Source organism: Tachypleus tridentatus, chromosome 2, assembly GCF_004210375.1.
Source record: "Tachypleus tridentatus isolate NWPU-2018 chromosome 2, ASM421037v1, whole genome shotgun sequence".
In the NCBI taxonomy this organism is placed as follows: Eukaryota; Metazoa; Arthropoda; class Merostomata; order Xiphosura; family Limulidae; genus Tachypleus; species Tachypleus tridentatus.
Window position 1 is genome coordinate 132,617,354 of NC_134826.1, and position 15,201 is coordinate 132,632,554.

General features: G+C 34.7%; 1 protein-coding gene across 1 annotated transcript; it reads left to right on the forward strand.

Moving 5' to 3' along the window:
- Nucleotides 1-296: 296 nt before the first annotated feature.
- On the forward strand, nucleotides 297-6,377 carry LOC143245137 (proteasome adapter and scaffold protein ECM29). The gene has a single exon (XM_076491074.1). The coding sequence runs from the start codon at nucleotides 319-321 to the stop codon at nucleotides 5,758-5,760; it is 5,442 nt and encodes a 1,813-aa protein (XP_076347189.1). The 5' UTR covers nucleotides 297-318; the 3' UTR covers nucleotides 5,761-6,377.
- The last annotated feature ends 8,824 nt before the right edge of the window (nucleotides 6,378-15,201 follow it).

Below are 15,201 nucleotides of genomic sequence, written 5' to 3' on the forward strand. Positions count from 1 at the left end.
AGTCCTCGAGTAGCTTTGTGCGAAATTCAAAACACACAAAAAACAAAACATCTGGAAATTAATGCTTGAATACCCACGTATACTAACTACCACCCACTTTTCTTTAATTAAATCATAATAAATATAAATTAAATAAAGAAAATTTTATGGCTGTATATATGGTATTTAAGATATTAATTTCCATAACAACGTTATCAACAAATAATATTTTGAATATAATCTAAATTATATTATATTTAAAAAGTAAAGGACATTTCTAAATATCTCATTACACAATGAAAGACAAGAGTGGCGCTTTAATCGCATAAATGAGTAAAGATGGCTGTGCAGGATGAGTTGGTGTTATTAGAACGTGTGTTTCTTCGAATTGGAGCTGCAGAAACCGACGAACAGTTGCAAAACGCACTTGCTAAGTTTTTACCACCCGTTTTGCTGAAACTTTCAAGCCCTCAAGAAGGCGTTCGTAAGAAGGTTATGGAACTTTTAGTTCACATAAACAAGCGGTTAAAATCTCGACCTCTAGTTCAGCTTCCTGTTGAAGGATTGTTACTTCAGTACCAAGATCCTGCTGCTACGTCTTTTATTGTTAACTTTACCATAATTTACATCAAAATGGGTTACCCCCGGCTTGAAATCAATAAGCAGATCGAAATGTTATCAGGTTTACTTAGCAGTTTAGAAAACAAACCAGAAATGCATCAAGATAGTATCTTATTGATGTTGATGCCTGTATTACCCCATGTAACGATACCAAGTGATGCAGAAAAGTGCAAGGTTCTGTTTGGACTGAGAGATAAACCAAAGGTAGCAAAACTACTACTGGATTATCTTTTGGACTTTCTTTTGATTCCCTATGGATTTGCAAGATCCAGTTCAGCTACTACCCATTCAGGGGAAACTAGTACTCCTCCTCCTGGTTTGAGTGAGCATGCACTGAAACGTACAGTTGGAGATGAAGCAATGCCCCCTGAAAACCTTGAGAAAATTAAATTGGGAGCAGTGAGATTTTTAGCATGTGGTGTGTACCCAGAACAAGATATAGTTGTTCACTTGATTGTGGCTGCTTCAGATACTCGTCATAGTGTGGCTAGCATCGCTGATCAAGAACTCCGGAAGATATCCGGTGTTGTTGACTGGAATGATACATCATTAGCAGATAATTTATTTTCTTTGTTTCTAGGCTCAAATTATATCAGAGACAAAAAATCAACAGTGAAACCTGAACACAAGCGATCACCTACTAACACTCGCATTCGTCTCAAAATTTTTCCTAACATCTTGAAATCATCCACAGCCTCCACTCAATTCCCAGGAGCTGTTCAAATTGTTTTTGATGCATTATTTGGTAACAACACTAATGTGAAATTGAAGTCTATGGCAGTGCAGTTTGTTAATTCAATATGTAACAACTGCACTGAAAAGCAAATTTTGCCAGTTGGAAAAGTACTTATTTCAGGCATGCAGAAACTGATAGCAGATCCAAATGAAGATTCTAAGATACGTAATCAAGCATATGTTGCAGTTGGTATGCTGGGGATGAAACTTCCACATCTTATCACTGAAGATTTAAACATTGTTAATTCCTTTTTCGATGCACTTGTAAATGAAGATCAAGATGGCAAGATTGCTATTCAGGAATCACTTGGACTTCTGTCTAAGGCATTTTGTAATCTGGAACCAAGTCTGCGTGGTATCATGGAAGCCCTTATAATGTCCAAAATAGAAAGCCCTGTAAGTCAGGTAAGACTGATAGCTGTGAATTATGCAGCATCAATTTTTGACGATGATCACATTCCTTCACAGTACATTTTAATGTTGGCTGCAGGTGATTCAAAAGATGAGATACGAACCGAAGCAAGGAAGATATTGCGATCACTAAGAAAAGGGGAAAAAAAACTTCCACCATTTCCAGATGTTGTTCATTACATCACTAAGAAAGCAGATCAAAGAATGAAAACAAAAGACAAATATGTTGTAGGAAAAACTTCTATGGCCTTTAATCCTGAAACATATTTAGAAATGCTGCTGTATTTAAGAAGATGTCTAGTAAGCAGTGCTGATGTTCCTAAAGAGCTACAGTTTGATGATATAGATCAAGAGCAATCACCATACATTTCAAAGTATATAAGAAGACTATTTCTTTCAAATACTGATAAAGAGAGTAATGCTGTGAACAGCTACATAGCCTTAAACAAGCAGTATTTACAAGCTTTTGCTGATGCACATGTTGTTTACATTCTTTTAGAAGTTGTTGCTGGTGTTCCAGACATCTTACCGAAAGAGTTTGCTGCTCACATGTCTTTGGTTAAAAGTCTAATGATGTCAGCTAAAGAAGATGTGAGAGAACATTCGGCCAAACTGTTTGCTGTTATTATTGCTCATGATAGTGAAAATGTATTTGTGAACTCTGTTGAGGAGCTTTTAAAAAATCTGAACAACAACAATCTGGAATCTCAGCATGGTTCTTTGATAAGTTTGGGGTATGCTATTGGGTTTTGGTTTCAGCAGATGAAAACACATGCCAATTATGCTGCTAAGAAAGAGGAATTTATGAAAATTGTATACAAAACTGTATCGACAATGTTGTCATACTTGAAAAATAACAATTTCCTGTTGACATCAGCAGTTTGTCTTGGAATTGGTGAGATTGGAAGAAATGGTCCTTTGCATACTTATTTTGAAATGTCAGGTGCGTCACAAAGTGATGTTAGTTCTACAAATATTGATGGAAAATTAGAAAGTAAGTTATCAGTCAAAGAGCTTGGAGACATTGCATGTTCAGAAAAATATCCTGTTAAGTGCAGAGAGCGTGCAATTCAAGCTTTAGGATACATTTGTGTTGGTGATCCTACATTTCCACATTGTAGGCTAATCATGGAAAAGCTTCTTCAAGTTGCTTTCGAGAAATCAGATGTAGACCTTCATTTTACAGTAGGAGATGCTTTGTGTTGTGCAGTACTTGGGCCCTCCTCCTCAGCTGCAAGGAACTTTTGGGTTGAACTGAAAGACGATTTCAGGTCTAAAGAAACAATGTTGAAAGAAGAAGAAATGAAATGGGTTATTAAAGAAATACTAAACAAGTTTGTCATTCATACAAAACCTGCTGTTAGACAGGCTTCTGCAGTTTGGTTGATTAGTATTTTGAAAGACTGTGGAAACCACAGCATTGTCAAATCATCTTTTAAAAGTATACAGAATGCTCTATTAAATTTGCTTGCTGACAACAGTGAGATTACTCAAGATATTGCATCTAAAGGTTTAAACCTTATATATGAACTGGGAGAGGAGAAAGATAAGAATGAACTTGTAAATCTTCTCCTGGAAACTTTGACTTCAGGCAGAAAATCTGTTGTTGCTGTATCAGATGACACTAAATTGTTTGAAGAAGGAATTTTGGGTAAATCACCAACAGGAGGTGGGATCAGTACTTACAAGGAACTTTGTTCTTTGGCATCAGACTTGAACCAACCAGATCTTGTGTACAAATTTATGCACTTGGCTAATCATCATACTCTCTGGAATTCAAGAAAAGGTGCTGCTTTTGGGTTTGGGAAGATTGCAGAAAAGGCTGGAAAACAGTTGTCAGAACACTTGTCTAAAATTGTTCCAAAATTGTACAGATATCAATTTGATCCAAATACTGCTACCAGACAATCATTCATAACCATCTGGAATTCGGTTGTTTCTGAGCCACAAAAAACAATAGATCTTTATCTGGCAACAATTCTTGATGACCTGTTAGAGAACTTGACCAATCCCCAGTGGCGTGTGAGGGAATCAAGCTGTTATGCTGTTAGTGATTTGATGAGAGGTCGAGATTTAACGGAGGTTATTGGTTACTTACCGTCTTTGTGGGAAACTTTGTTTCTGGTAAGAGATGACATCAAAGAATCAGTGCGGAATGCTGCTGAATCAGCTCTTAAGGTTCTTAGCAAAGTTTCAGTGAAGCTTTGTGATTCTACTAGTGGAAAAACAGGGGAACAAGCTTTACAATTAATTATTATGTGTTTGGTCAAGAAGGGATTATGTAGTCGAGTGTCAGAAGTCAGAAGTGTAAGTCTTTTGACAATTGTTCAGGTGAGCAAGAATGCTGGTCCTTTGTTAAAACCACATATACCATTATTAGTGATATCACTGCTAGAAGCTATCAGTGATCTTGAACCTGAGGCAGTAAATTATCTTAGTGTTAAGTTGGGATCAGAACAAGATACTCAAGAGAAGATAGATAATGCACGTATTGCAGCTTCACGGTCCTCACCAATGATGGAGACTGTGAATCACTGTGTGCAGTATATAGATAAACAAGTCATGGAAGAGTTAGTTCCAAGGCTGGTCGATTTAATTCGTAGTTCAGTCGGGTTAGGTACTAAAACAGGATGTTCACATTTAATATCAAATCTTACTTTCCAGTGTCCGAGGGAATTAGAGCCATATGCTGGAAAACTACTGGCAGCATTTCTTAATGGACTCGGGGATAGAAATGCTGCTGTTAGAAAAAGTTATGGAAGTGCTATTGGTCATCTCGTTAAAGTTGCTAAAGACAGCAGTGTAGAAAAAGTATTGGTGAAAATCCACAATCTGTATCTTGAAAAGGAAGAAGCCCCAGCAAGGTCAGCATGTGGGTACACTGTTCAAGCAATGGCAAAATACAGTCCTGACGTACTTCGTGCACATAGTTCTCAAGTTTTACCATTAGTGTTCCTGGCAATGTTTGAAAAAGCATACAAAGGAGAGAAAAAAGCTGATGTTTCCAATCCATGGGAAGAAGTCTGGCTGGAATTTACCACAGGATATGAAACTGCAATTCGTTTATATTTAACTGAAATAGTAAGTCTAATTCAAAAAGGCTTAGAATCTCAGTCATGGCTTATGAAAGAACAAGCAGCCACAGCTGTTGCAATGATGGCAACAAAACTAGGAGGAATGTTAAAACAGCCTTATCTTGGAATTTTGCTGAAGACTTTATTATCTGGACTGTCAGGAAGGACGTGGACAGGAAAAGAGTCACTAATGAATGCATTATCTTTGATTTGTGTCAATTCAATGGATAAAATCTCAGAAACTGAAGATGAAATTTCTGTTTATCAGATTATTCAAGTTTTAGTGAAAGAATGTAAAAAAGAAAATTTAAAATATAAGGAAGCAGCTATAAAAAGTTTAGCAGCAGTCTTGGAAAAACATCAGTTGGACTATTTTAGTGATCTCTACAATATCTTGGTACCCATTCTGGAAAAGAACAGTAGTTACTCTCAGAATAATCAACATAGCAGTAGTGAGGAAGAAGACAGTAGGGAAAACTTTAATTTCCAGATTGTAGCATTTGAAGCATTAGGACATGCATGGCCTTCTGTTCCTGAAACTCAGAAAAAATACCAGACTTCTTTCTGTCATCTTATGACATCTAACTTTCCAGTTAGCACATGGAAAGTGCAGCTGTCAATCTTGAAGGCATTAAATTGTTTTATCAAGAATACTGTTTTACAAAATGAAATAGTGGAGAATGATAGAAGCAGTCCATTCTCTCCTTCAGTGGTTGAACAGATTCTGAAAGTTGTGTCATCAGCTTTTAGTGTGGTGAAGTACAGTACTTTGAGAATGGAAGCTCTGGAGGTGACAGAGAAGCTGTTATTGAAGATAAATAAGGATGATTTAAACCCTGAAAGTGTTAAACATCTCTGCAGATCTTTGACTTCTCTCATAGAAAACTGTAGTCCAGCAATGAAGGAAAAGGCTTCAAAAATTCTTATAACTCTTAAATGAAGCACAAAAAGTGCTCAGAAATACGTGTGCTGACCCTATTATAGTATATACTTGTCATCTATGATTATTTCTGTACCATAACAAAGCACATAAACATCTAAAAACTTGATATTCCAAAAGTCTACACTAGTTCATTTCATGTAAAGATGTGACGAATATAAACTATTTACTGCATTCATTAAATGTATGAATTGTATAGTGTTCTGTGATATTATGGTACTTTAAAATAATAATTTTATGTAGGTAAGATTTGAAGACTTATGTTTCGAATTACTCAAAATATTAACTGTTCAAATTTGTGTGAACTTCAATAACTCATGAAAATTTTAATCTAACATATTTGTTAATAATTACAGTTGATTCTCCACAAAGTATGTTTGTTAGTTTACTTCTAGAGGTCAGTGGAAGTCCTATTCATAAACACAATAGCTTCTGCTTCACTAAAGTTACCTAGTTTTTAATTTCTAGGAACTATTTCCATTTAACTTAAATACTTGAAATTAGTGAGAAAACTGATGTTATACTTTCATTGAACATTCTGTAAGATATTAATTTGCAAGAAGTGTAATGTACAGTTTTGGATTGTTTTTGATATTAGTAAAATTGCTTCTCAAAAAGGAACATTCTCTTTGTTATTGATTTTTTACACAGGTTTATTAAAATATCCAAATGAATTGTAAACACAGTGCCAGAATAATGAAAAAACAAGTGAAACTTCATCTCTGTGCCATAACTAGGCTTAATCCTGGTTCATTAATTTAGCTAAGTTGTTATAAACATGTATACAAAGTAACAGTAAGCAAGTTAGTTACTTTAAAGGAAAGTAAAATAAACATATTCAGTGTAATGGATAGTGTTAAACAGTTTGCTTAATATAATGGAAATAATTTAGTTACAGTAATGGAAAGCGATAGTAGATGTTTGATATAAAAGAGCTTATTTTATAAAAAGTAGTGTTTATTATAATGGGGAATAGTCACAAACACTATGTTAATAAAACAGGTTGATAGATATAAAGGGAAGTTTTTATAAATATTCTTAGTTTACGTAATTGGACATTGTGGTAAAGAAGTTGGTTACTGTAATGGAAAGTAGTAGAAAACAGATTTAATATAATGGGACTTAGTGATAAAAAGTTTAACTAATGTAACTATGAGTCATAGTAAAAAAGCTGGTTACAGATTGATTAATAAAATGGAAACACAGTGATGAAAATGTTGGCCAATATAATTATAAGTAGTGATAAACTAGACTGCTTAAAATATTCTAAGGTGGCGGTAACATCAACCCATTTTAATGACTTAGGTTTAGCCTAATTTGAATCCGTTTTTAGATCTACAACTGTAAATAAAGGTATTCTGAATGAACGTGAATTTAACAACCCTTGTTTGGATGGTTAGTAAGAAACAATATTAAAATTATAAATAAAAATTATAATTTCGAGGTGATTATATTTCTTTAATTAAAACAATTCATAAATATAAGAATTGCAAAAAGTTAACGTGATTATATTTTTACTCTTGAAACAAAAAATTCATGGGTAACTGAAACAGGTGCCTTGATAGAAAACTTTAGCTTTCTACAAAATTAATGTTATTTATTTGAGTTTAACAGGAGTACTGTTTTACATCTTTCGTGTTACATCTATAAGATTGTATACCATACATAAAATGTGATAATGTATAACCTACAGAATATTTTATATCGTATATATTATTAAGTTGTTATTTCATTATTCTGGTAAAATCACATTTATATCAGTAGGTTAGATCCTATATTAGGAAACTTTCCAGCTTTTAAAAACATTTTCTGCATTTCAAATATTCAACAAGATGTTATATGCACGCTGTTGAATCTTTATCTCTTACTGCGAGTACTATTACTAGAAAATCATAAGTTCATAGGTGGTTAAACTTAACGTGAATTATAGTTTGTTTTCGCAATATTATAGCAGTATTATTTTGCTCAAGAACTTTTGGTCTGTGCCATTGTAAAATATGTTTTTTGATTACACGATATGTACACTGATAACACGAATAAAGGGTTAGCGATAATTTTAGAGGCTAAAATCTAGGATTGGATTGTTTATGGTAAATAGGATTGAGAATCATTGGGTAACCTTATGCTAAATCAAATAGACTGAAAGCTATTACCTTCCCTACTTACATTTATTCTATTAAATGACAAGTTTTCAAATGTTTTTTTCCAATAAATTTAACATTATAATAACAGCACTTGAAGTATTAGATTTGTAAGATTACATTATTAGTATGAAATCAGGTATTCAATGTCAAAAAATAGAAAATAGTATACCTAAAAGCACAGTATTTAGCTATTTATAAAAAATAACTGTTTTCTACCCTAAGTAGGTGCGAGTGAAAATCTAAGCAAGAACAGGTATCTGTATTCCCTGAAATAAATAGTAAATAGAGGCCTACGTTTTTTAAACTGTTTGCGTTTTATCTAATTAAAAGTTCTTCCTAAAACTGAAAGTATTTTGAAGACATTTCATACCTGTTTTTTTGTGAGTGTTTAGACTTTTGTTTGGGGAGGTTTCTAAGTAAACAATATATATGTGCAGTTTTTATAACTAATTAAACCATTTTGTTGTTATGTAGAACTGTGACGTGTTTTGAAACACGATTTTACTTGTAATCTCACAGTGTTGTGCGACACGTCTTTTAAATACGAAACTATTTAGCTCGACAGTTTTAATCAAGAAAACTACTTTAATTGAATATGGAATAAGATCTGAATCACGTTAAAGTATATTGTTTAAAACCGCTATTTTTTTGTACATTTATATGAAAAGTGGCGCGTCTTCAGTGTATGATGCTTTATGAAATAAACAATAATTGGCTAATCATATTTTTTAGAGGTTTCCCCATTTGTTGCCTGACTGTTATTGGTCAAGATAGTTGTGTTGATCTTTACTATTGTTTGTTTGTTTGTTTTGAATTTCGTACAAAGCTACATGAGGGCTATCTGCACTCGCCGTTCCTAATTTAGCAGTGTACCACTAGAGGGAATGCAGCTAGTCATCAACACCCACCGCCAACTCTTGGGCTACTCTTTTAGCAAAGAATAGTGGGATTGAACGTAACATTATAACGCCCCCACGGCTTAAAGAGCGAGCATGTTTGGATTCGAACCCGCGACCCTCGGATTACGAGTCGAACGCCTTAACACGCTTGGCCATGCCGAGCCTAGCAAGCTTACTCATCCTTACAGCCGTAGGAGCTTTGTAATATTATGGTCAATCCCAGTATTTGTTGGTAAAAAAGTAGCCCAAGAGTTGGCGGTGGATGGTGATGACTAAATGTCTTCCCTCTAGTCCTACACTGCTAAATTAGAAACGGCTAGCGCTCATGTAGCTTTGCGCGAAATAAAAAAATAACAACAAACGGCTTTACGTTTTCTTTGTTGTTTCTAATTTCACATCTCATTCTTTCAATTTTCTGTTTTTTTATTCTAAATATTTTCTTAATAATTTCATCTTCTCGATTAATGCTTTTCTGTCCATCCTTGACGGTCAGTAAATTACTTAAATTTGCCAATGATACTAAAAAGGCTTTTAAAATAAAACTACATATTAAACTTTAAATACAACTAAAAGTTAACTTTTTTTTAGACAGAAATGTAGCAGCAGTCAAAAGCATTAAAAAAGTAAAACAAATAACCAAACATTAATACATGTATAACTAATAACGTTTAAAATAAACTCGAACATTTTCAATCATGTTAAAAGCGTATACTTGTTCAAAAGATTTACTTTGGCAACATTACATGTACATGTAAAAAGAAAACATACAATAAGAAATAAAAGCAAAATGCCAAGTTGTATACATTAATTTTAATTAAAGCATACAAGTCTGGTCAAGGCGTTGCTTTTACTCACCTTGAACCCTAATAACAAATCTTCGAGAGCAGCTTTCGCTTAAAGGCATTTTTTCCAGTTATAAGTTTAATATTAGTTTTTGGTGTGAATTACTTATAGCTTGTATTACATCTACGGTCTTGGTCGTTGGCAAAACTATTGCCTAGTAGTGATTATCCTGCAAGGTGGTGCCATCTAGTAGTCGCCAAACTGACTCAGCTTTCATTTCAGACATTACAAAATAAATACACATTGGCAGAATTCAGCTAAAGTAAGACATTTCTTCTTATATTCTCACTAGCAATGAGTAATATCCGTATTTGTTAATATCTTTATTGCTACAAACTCAGTGAAGTACATTGGCCACGTGACCCTAAAGTTTCCATACTACTCTTTTAACATGTTTATATGTCTTTACAACATTTTCTAGCGTTTAGTAAACATTCCGATTTCTTTTCTATAAACAAAAACAAACTTTGCCTGAGAATATGTATGAAGTCAGTGTTGACTGTTTTACGTGCAAAGTGATTTTCCTATCAATATTAAAAATACTCTTCATCGTGTGAAAAATTTTAAATTTCATTTGGTTGATCTCTTAAAAACCTCATAGATAAATGTCAAACATTTTGTTTTCGGGGAAACTGCATTCTATTTGTTATTTTCTCTCCCCTAACTTTATAGAGGGTCGTCCAGTTTCACGGACCTCATAGTCACCATAAAACTTTAAAGGTTGAAAAATGCGAAATAAGCTGAGTAGTACTGTTGTAGCCTCTTTAGTATTTCCAACGAACTTACAAACTGCTTTCCATGAGAATTTCTACCTCTATCTTTTTCACTTCTTTTTTACTAAGTTTATTTCCCTCTTAGCAGTTGAAGCAGAAAAATGTCGATCGTAAATCAATGAATTACCAGTTCTGTCATTAGACTATTTACGTCGGTTGCAGAAAAGAGCATATGGTACAGTTACCAAAACTTTTTTATAGAATTTATCATAACCCTCAAAGCTCAATGGGAAATAATTTATTGTCTTGTTTATAGTACAGTGGTTGTAGTGATAAGTGTCTAACGTCAAAGAAAAGTGCGAGAATATATTTATGTTAAGGGTTTATGTGAAGTCCGACCTCATCCTATAAAGTTGGTAGGTATTTGGATATTAATTATCCTCTTAGGGTGTTCGGAATTTACTGGTGTAGGTGTACAAAGTGTGTAAGTGTTTATGAACGTGTGTATATATATATATATATATATGAGCAACTCATTGTAATGCCACCCTCGACTAGGGGATTGACTACTTGTTTGAATGTCGAAGTCTTCAAGTATTTCCATTTCTCTGGACCCACAACATCTGCAGCACCTCAGCCAAGTCAAACATGGTCCCAGAACTTGCAATGGAGAGGCTTTGGCCAACACCACAGGTTCCTATGAGTAAAACCAAGTAGATTTCGCTCCTAGTGTTCAAAGGTGCAGCTAAATAATATCTGGACCATTTATGAAATGCTGTAAGTAGGTAAATATATGGAATGTTTGGATTCAAACACCAAATCCTGAGCTTAGATTGTCCATCTCTAATTTCCATTGACAATTTGAACAAGGTGTAGTTGAGTTGTGGCACAGCTTCAACTCAGTAAAGAAATGAATAATCCATTGAGTCAAACATAAAGTTTAGTAAAGGAAGATTACCAAGGAACTGGCTGCTTGTGGAGATGGTCTGTTATGTAGTAATATGGAAACAGTAATTAAAGAGAAACATTTGATGTGACTATTCCTGAGAAGGAAATCCTTCTCAGATACGTTCATTATGCTGACGATGAACCAGAAACCAATATTTCTGTGCTACAAAGCAACCACACTCGTTGCCGTCAACTTATCCACTGGTTGATAAATTGGCACTGATATGTTAGCATGGACAACATGGTTTGGAGCACCAAAAGAGATCCACATGGATAAGTGAAGTAACATAAAAAGTTTATTTTACGCTGGGGTTTATAAAGTGTTATGTTTCACAGAGATTAGCACTTTGCCTTATCACGCCCAGTCACATGGTTTAGCCGAAGAAATAATACAAACCAAATACATGCTTGCCACATTCGTGATTCCCAGCTAAACCAACTTAGAGGAATGCTTACTGTACATTATGATGACATACAGGGTAACTGAAGAGATGGCTATACGCTAAGCTATTTGCTAAACATATGCATGCAGGTGTAAAATACTACTTCCTGTTGGTGTGATGAATAGTTCCCCCACATGAACAAGGCATACTAAATATTTCACTGAAATCCACATAATAGTTCAATTTTTATTATTCAGTGCACATAAATATGCTCATTAAGAACTTCAAAAAGCAACTCGATGCTAGAAGACAAGATATTTAAAAAATTGATACATCAGTGTAAAGACTGAGCCAGCGTCCATTTTGATTGGTCCATCCCTTGAACTTTGACAGATTAGCCTGTCAATTTATAGGCAAAAATATATACATGTTATGAGGCTCCTTGAAAAGCTGCAGGATAGTTGTTTAATTATGAAGTTAAGGCAATCGGAATAGGTAAATATAATACATAGTAAGTAACAATTTGTATAACTAAAAATGGTAGCTAAAAATTTCAAAATTTAGCTTAGCTGAAAGATGCTTTTTAACACTACTTCTGAGCTATCAGATGGTATTCAATGGTATCGTGTATGAACTACATTTGTGACTGCCACTTGATTTTCTTCATAAGCTAGAATGGTCATGTAGTTGACAAATAAATGACTGAAAGGTCATGACAACCCCTTGATTTCTGAACAACTGATTGAATTTCCTAATCATTCACTTGATCTGGCTGATTGGCAAGATCAAGTGGTACATGTCACGTCATCTTTGAGAGTTATTTTCAAATTTTAATTAGACAATTTTGTCATCATTTAATTCAATAAAACAGGCAAAATAATTTAGTTTATAATTTTTATTTTAATATTACATTGCTTAGTTTATATTTTATTATGCCTACCCTGCAACGTTTATAGTAGTAACGAATTAGAAACTCCAGCTTCACATATTTATAAACTACAAAATAAAACAAGAAATTCATCTTCTTTATTTACTGAAGTACCAATATCTTTTTGAAACCTTCAAGGTCAGCAATGCCCGCCCACTACACCATTCTTTCGAAACCTTTTATTAACTCAAGCTTACTTCCATTAAATAGATGGTTATAATCTGTACTCGAAATGGAGAGTAATATGAGGTGTACCCCCACTTTTCTAATTTTTGAATACTTCTATTTCTTGTGTATCTTGATTATTAATTCCAAATAAAGAAAAACATTATCACTTCGAGCACTATAACCAATAGAAAGCGTACATTCCAAACTACGTAAATCTGACAGTTATTTGTAATTGGCTTGTGTCTTGCTGGTAAATTTGAAGTCTATTTGGTGAATAATTGTTCTGAACAGAAATGGATTTTTTTAATCCACATATAGATTGGTTAAAAAGCCAAATAAATTACAGTGGTTTTATGTGCACCAGTATAGTAATATGATAATTGTTTTGGTATTCTAAGATACGTCTTTTAAATCTGTAAAAATGAATCTCTCTTTCCCTTCCTTTTGAGAGAATAAGGGAGGCTAACAGCGAGTATGATACACGAATAGAAAATAGTTTTGTAATGTCGTAACTTCTAGACATCATTGTCTTTCTCTATAATTTTTATTTGTTGTTTTATGTTTTAAGAAAGCATAACTGAAAATTAACCGTTTAGTGGTATATAGTAATGATATATATATTTATTTAATTACTTATATACAGCATTTAGGTCATTCCCCAAATAAAATAACAAGGGTTGTAACCTCGATTTGCCAATGGAGAAAACTGATGCCAATCTTCATGTACAAAGTGAAAATGTACAACTATTTTTCACACAGGCAGAAAAGGCGTTACTTCAAGCGAATGACACAGAACAACAAATAGCTAGATTAAGAGAAACATTTTATTTTGAAATAAGGAGGTAGAAAACACATGGTATGCCTTTGTACTATATAGTCCGGCATAGCCAGGTGATCAAGGTACTTGATTCATAATCTGAGGGTCGCAGGTTCGAATCCCCGTCATACCAAATATGCTCGCTCTTTCAGCCATGGGGGCGTTATAATGTGACGGTCAGTACCACTATTCGTTGGTAAAAGAGCAGCCTAAGAGCTGGCGGTGGGTGGTGTTGACTAGCAGCCTTTCCTCTAGTCTTACACTGCTAAATTAGGGACGGCTAGCGCAGATAGCTCTCGAGTAGATTTGCACGAAATTCAAAACAAACCGAACTTAAGCCTAGTAAATGTTCACTTTCTACACGTGGAGGTGACTAAAAATGACAGTTTTAATGTATTTTACACTTAGGTTATCATTATTTCAGAAAAAGGTGTTATTACATTTTGTTTTAACCGTGTTATTCATTCTACTCAATGACGCATAACACGGATGTTACAGAGGTGACAAGTATAACGTATTCTTTAGACTTGCACTTAAAACAAAAACTTGGAATTAGGGGCATGAAGCAAAAAGGCTTTATCAGAATGTTTCCATTTGGGAAAATAAGAATCGGGTAAGCTTATCTAAAGTGATAAAAACTAAAAATACAAAAAGTGCGAGCGTTTGACAGTTTGCGTCCTTGTGGTATTTCCAGGATAAAACCTACTAGTCTTACACTACTAAATTAGGAACGGCTAGTGCAGATAGCGAGTAGTTTTGCGCGAAATTTATCTATTTATCGATTTATCCTGTCATATCTACCTGTCACATTCTCTCTTTTAAAATTTTCCAAAATGTTTCCATGATGTCCACCCTCGTACTTATAATTAATAGAAAGCCTATATTTCAACCAATCAACTGCCATATTTTTTAGAACTCAGAGTTTGTTCGTTGTTTCGTTTTGAATTTTGCGCAAAGCTACTCGAGGGCTATCTGTGCTAGCCGTCCCTAATTTAGCAGTGTACCACTAGAGGGAAGGCAGCTAGTCATCACCACCCACCGCCAGCTCTTAGGCTGCTCTTTTACCAACGAATAGTGGTACTGACCGTCACATTATAACGCCCCATGGCTGAAAGGGCGAGCATGTTTGGTGCGACCGGGATTCGAACCCGCGACCCTCAACTTACGAACGCCTAAACCGACCTGGCCATGCCGGGCCAGAACTCAGAGAGCTAGAAAAATCGTGACAGTTACACAAAATGTTCAACCTTTTTTTTTTACATTACTCCACTACAGATTTTTTTTTCCTTGCAGAACCTATGAAACCAGCGCATGGAACTTGCAATGGGATATCTATGCATTTCCTGAACTTGGGAATCTAACCCCGGGTTTTAGCGTTGTAAATCTGTAAATTTACCGCTGACCAACTGGGGACAGTTATAAATGTAAAACGTAGTATAATACAGAAGTAAAGAGTGATTATTAGAATTACACAAACAGTGGCATGGCGAAGCGCGTAAGGCGTGCGACTCGTAATCCGAGGGTCGCGGGTTCGCGCCCGAGTCGCGCTAAACATGCTCGCCCTCCCAGCCGTGAGGGCGTATAATGTTACGGTCAAT

Bases quoted from the DNA above. Each gene is read 5' to 3' on its own strand.
- LOC143245137 (XM_076491074.1), top strand. From the start codon at position 319: ATGGCTGTGCAGGATGAGTTGGTGTTATTAGAACGTGTGTTTCTTCGA.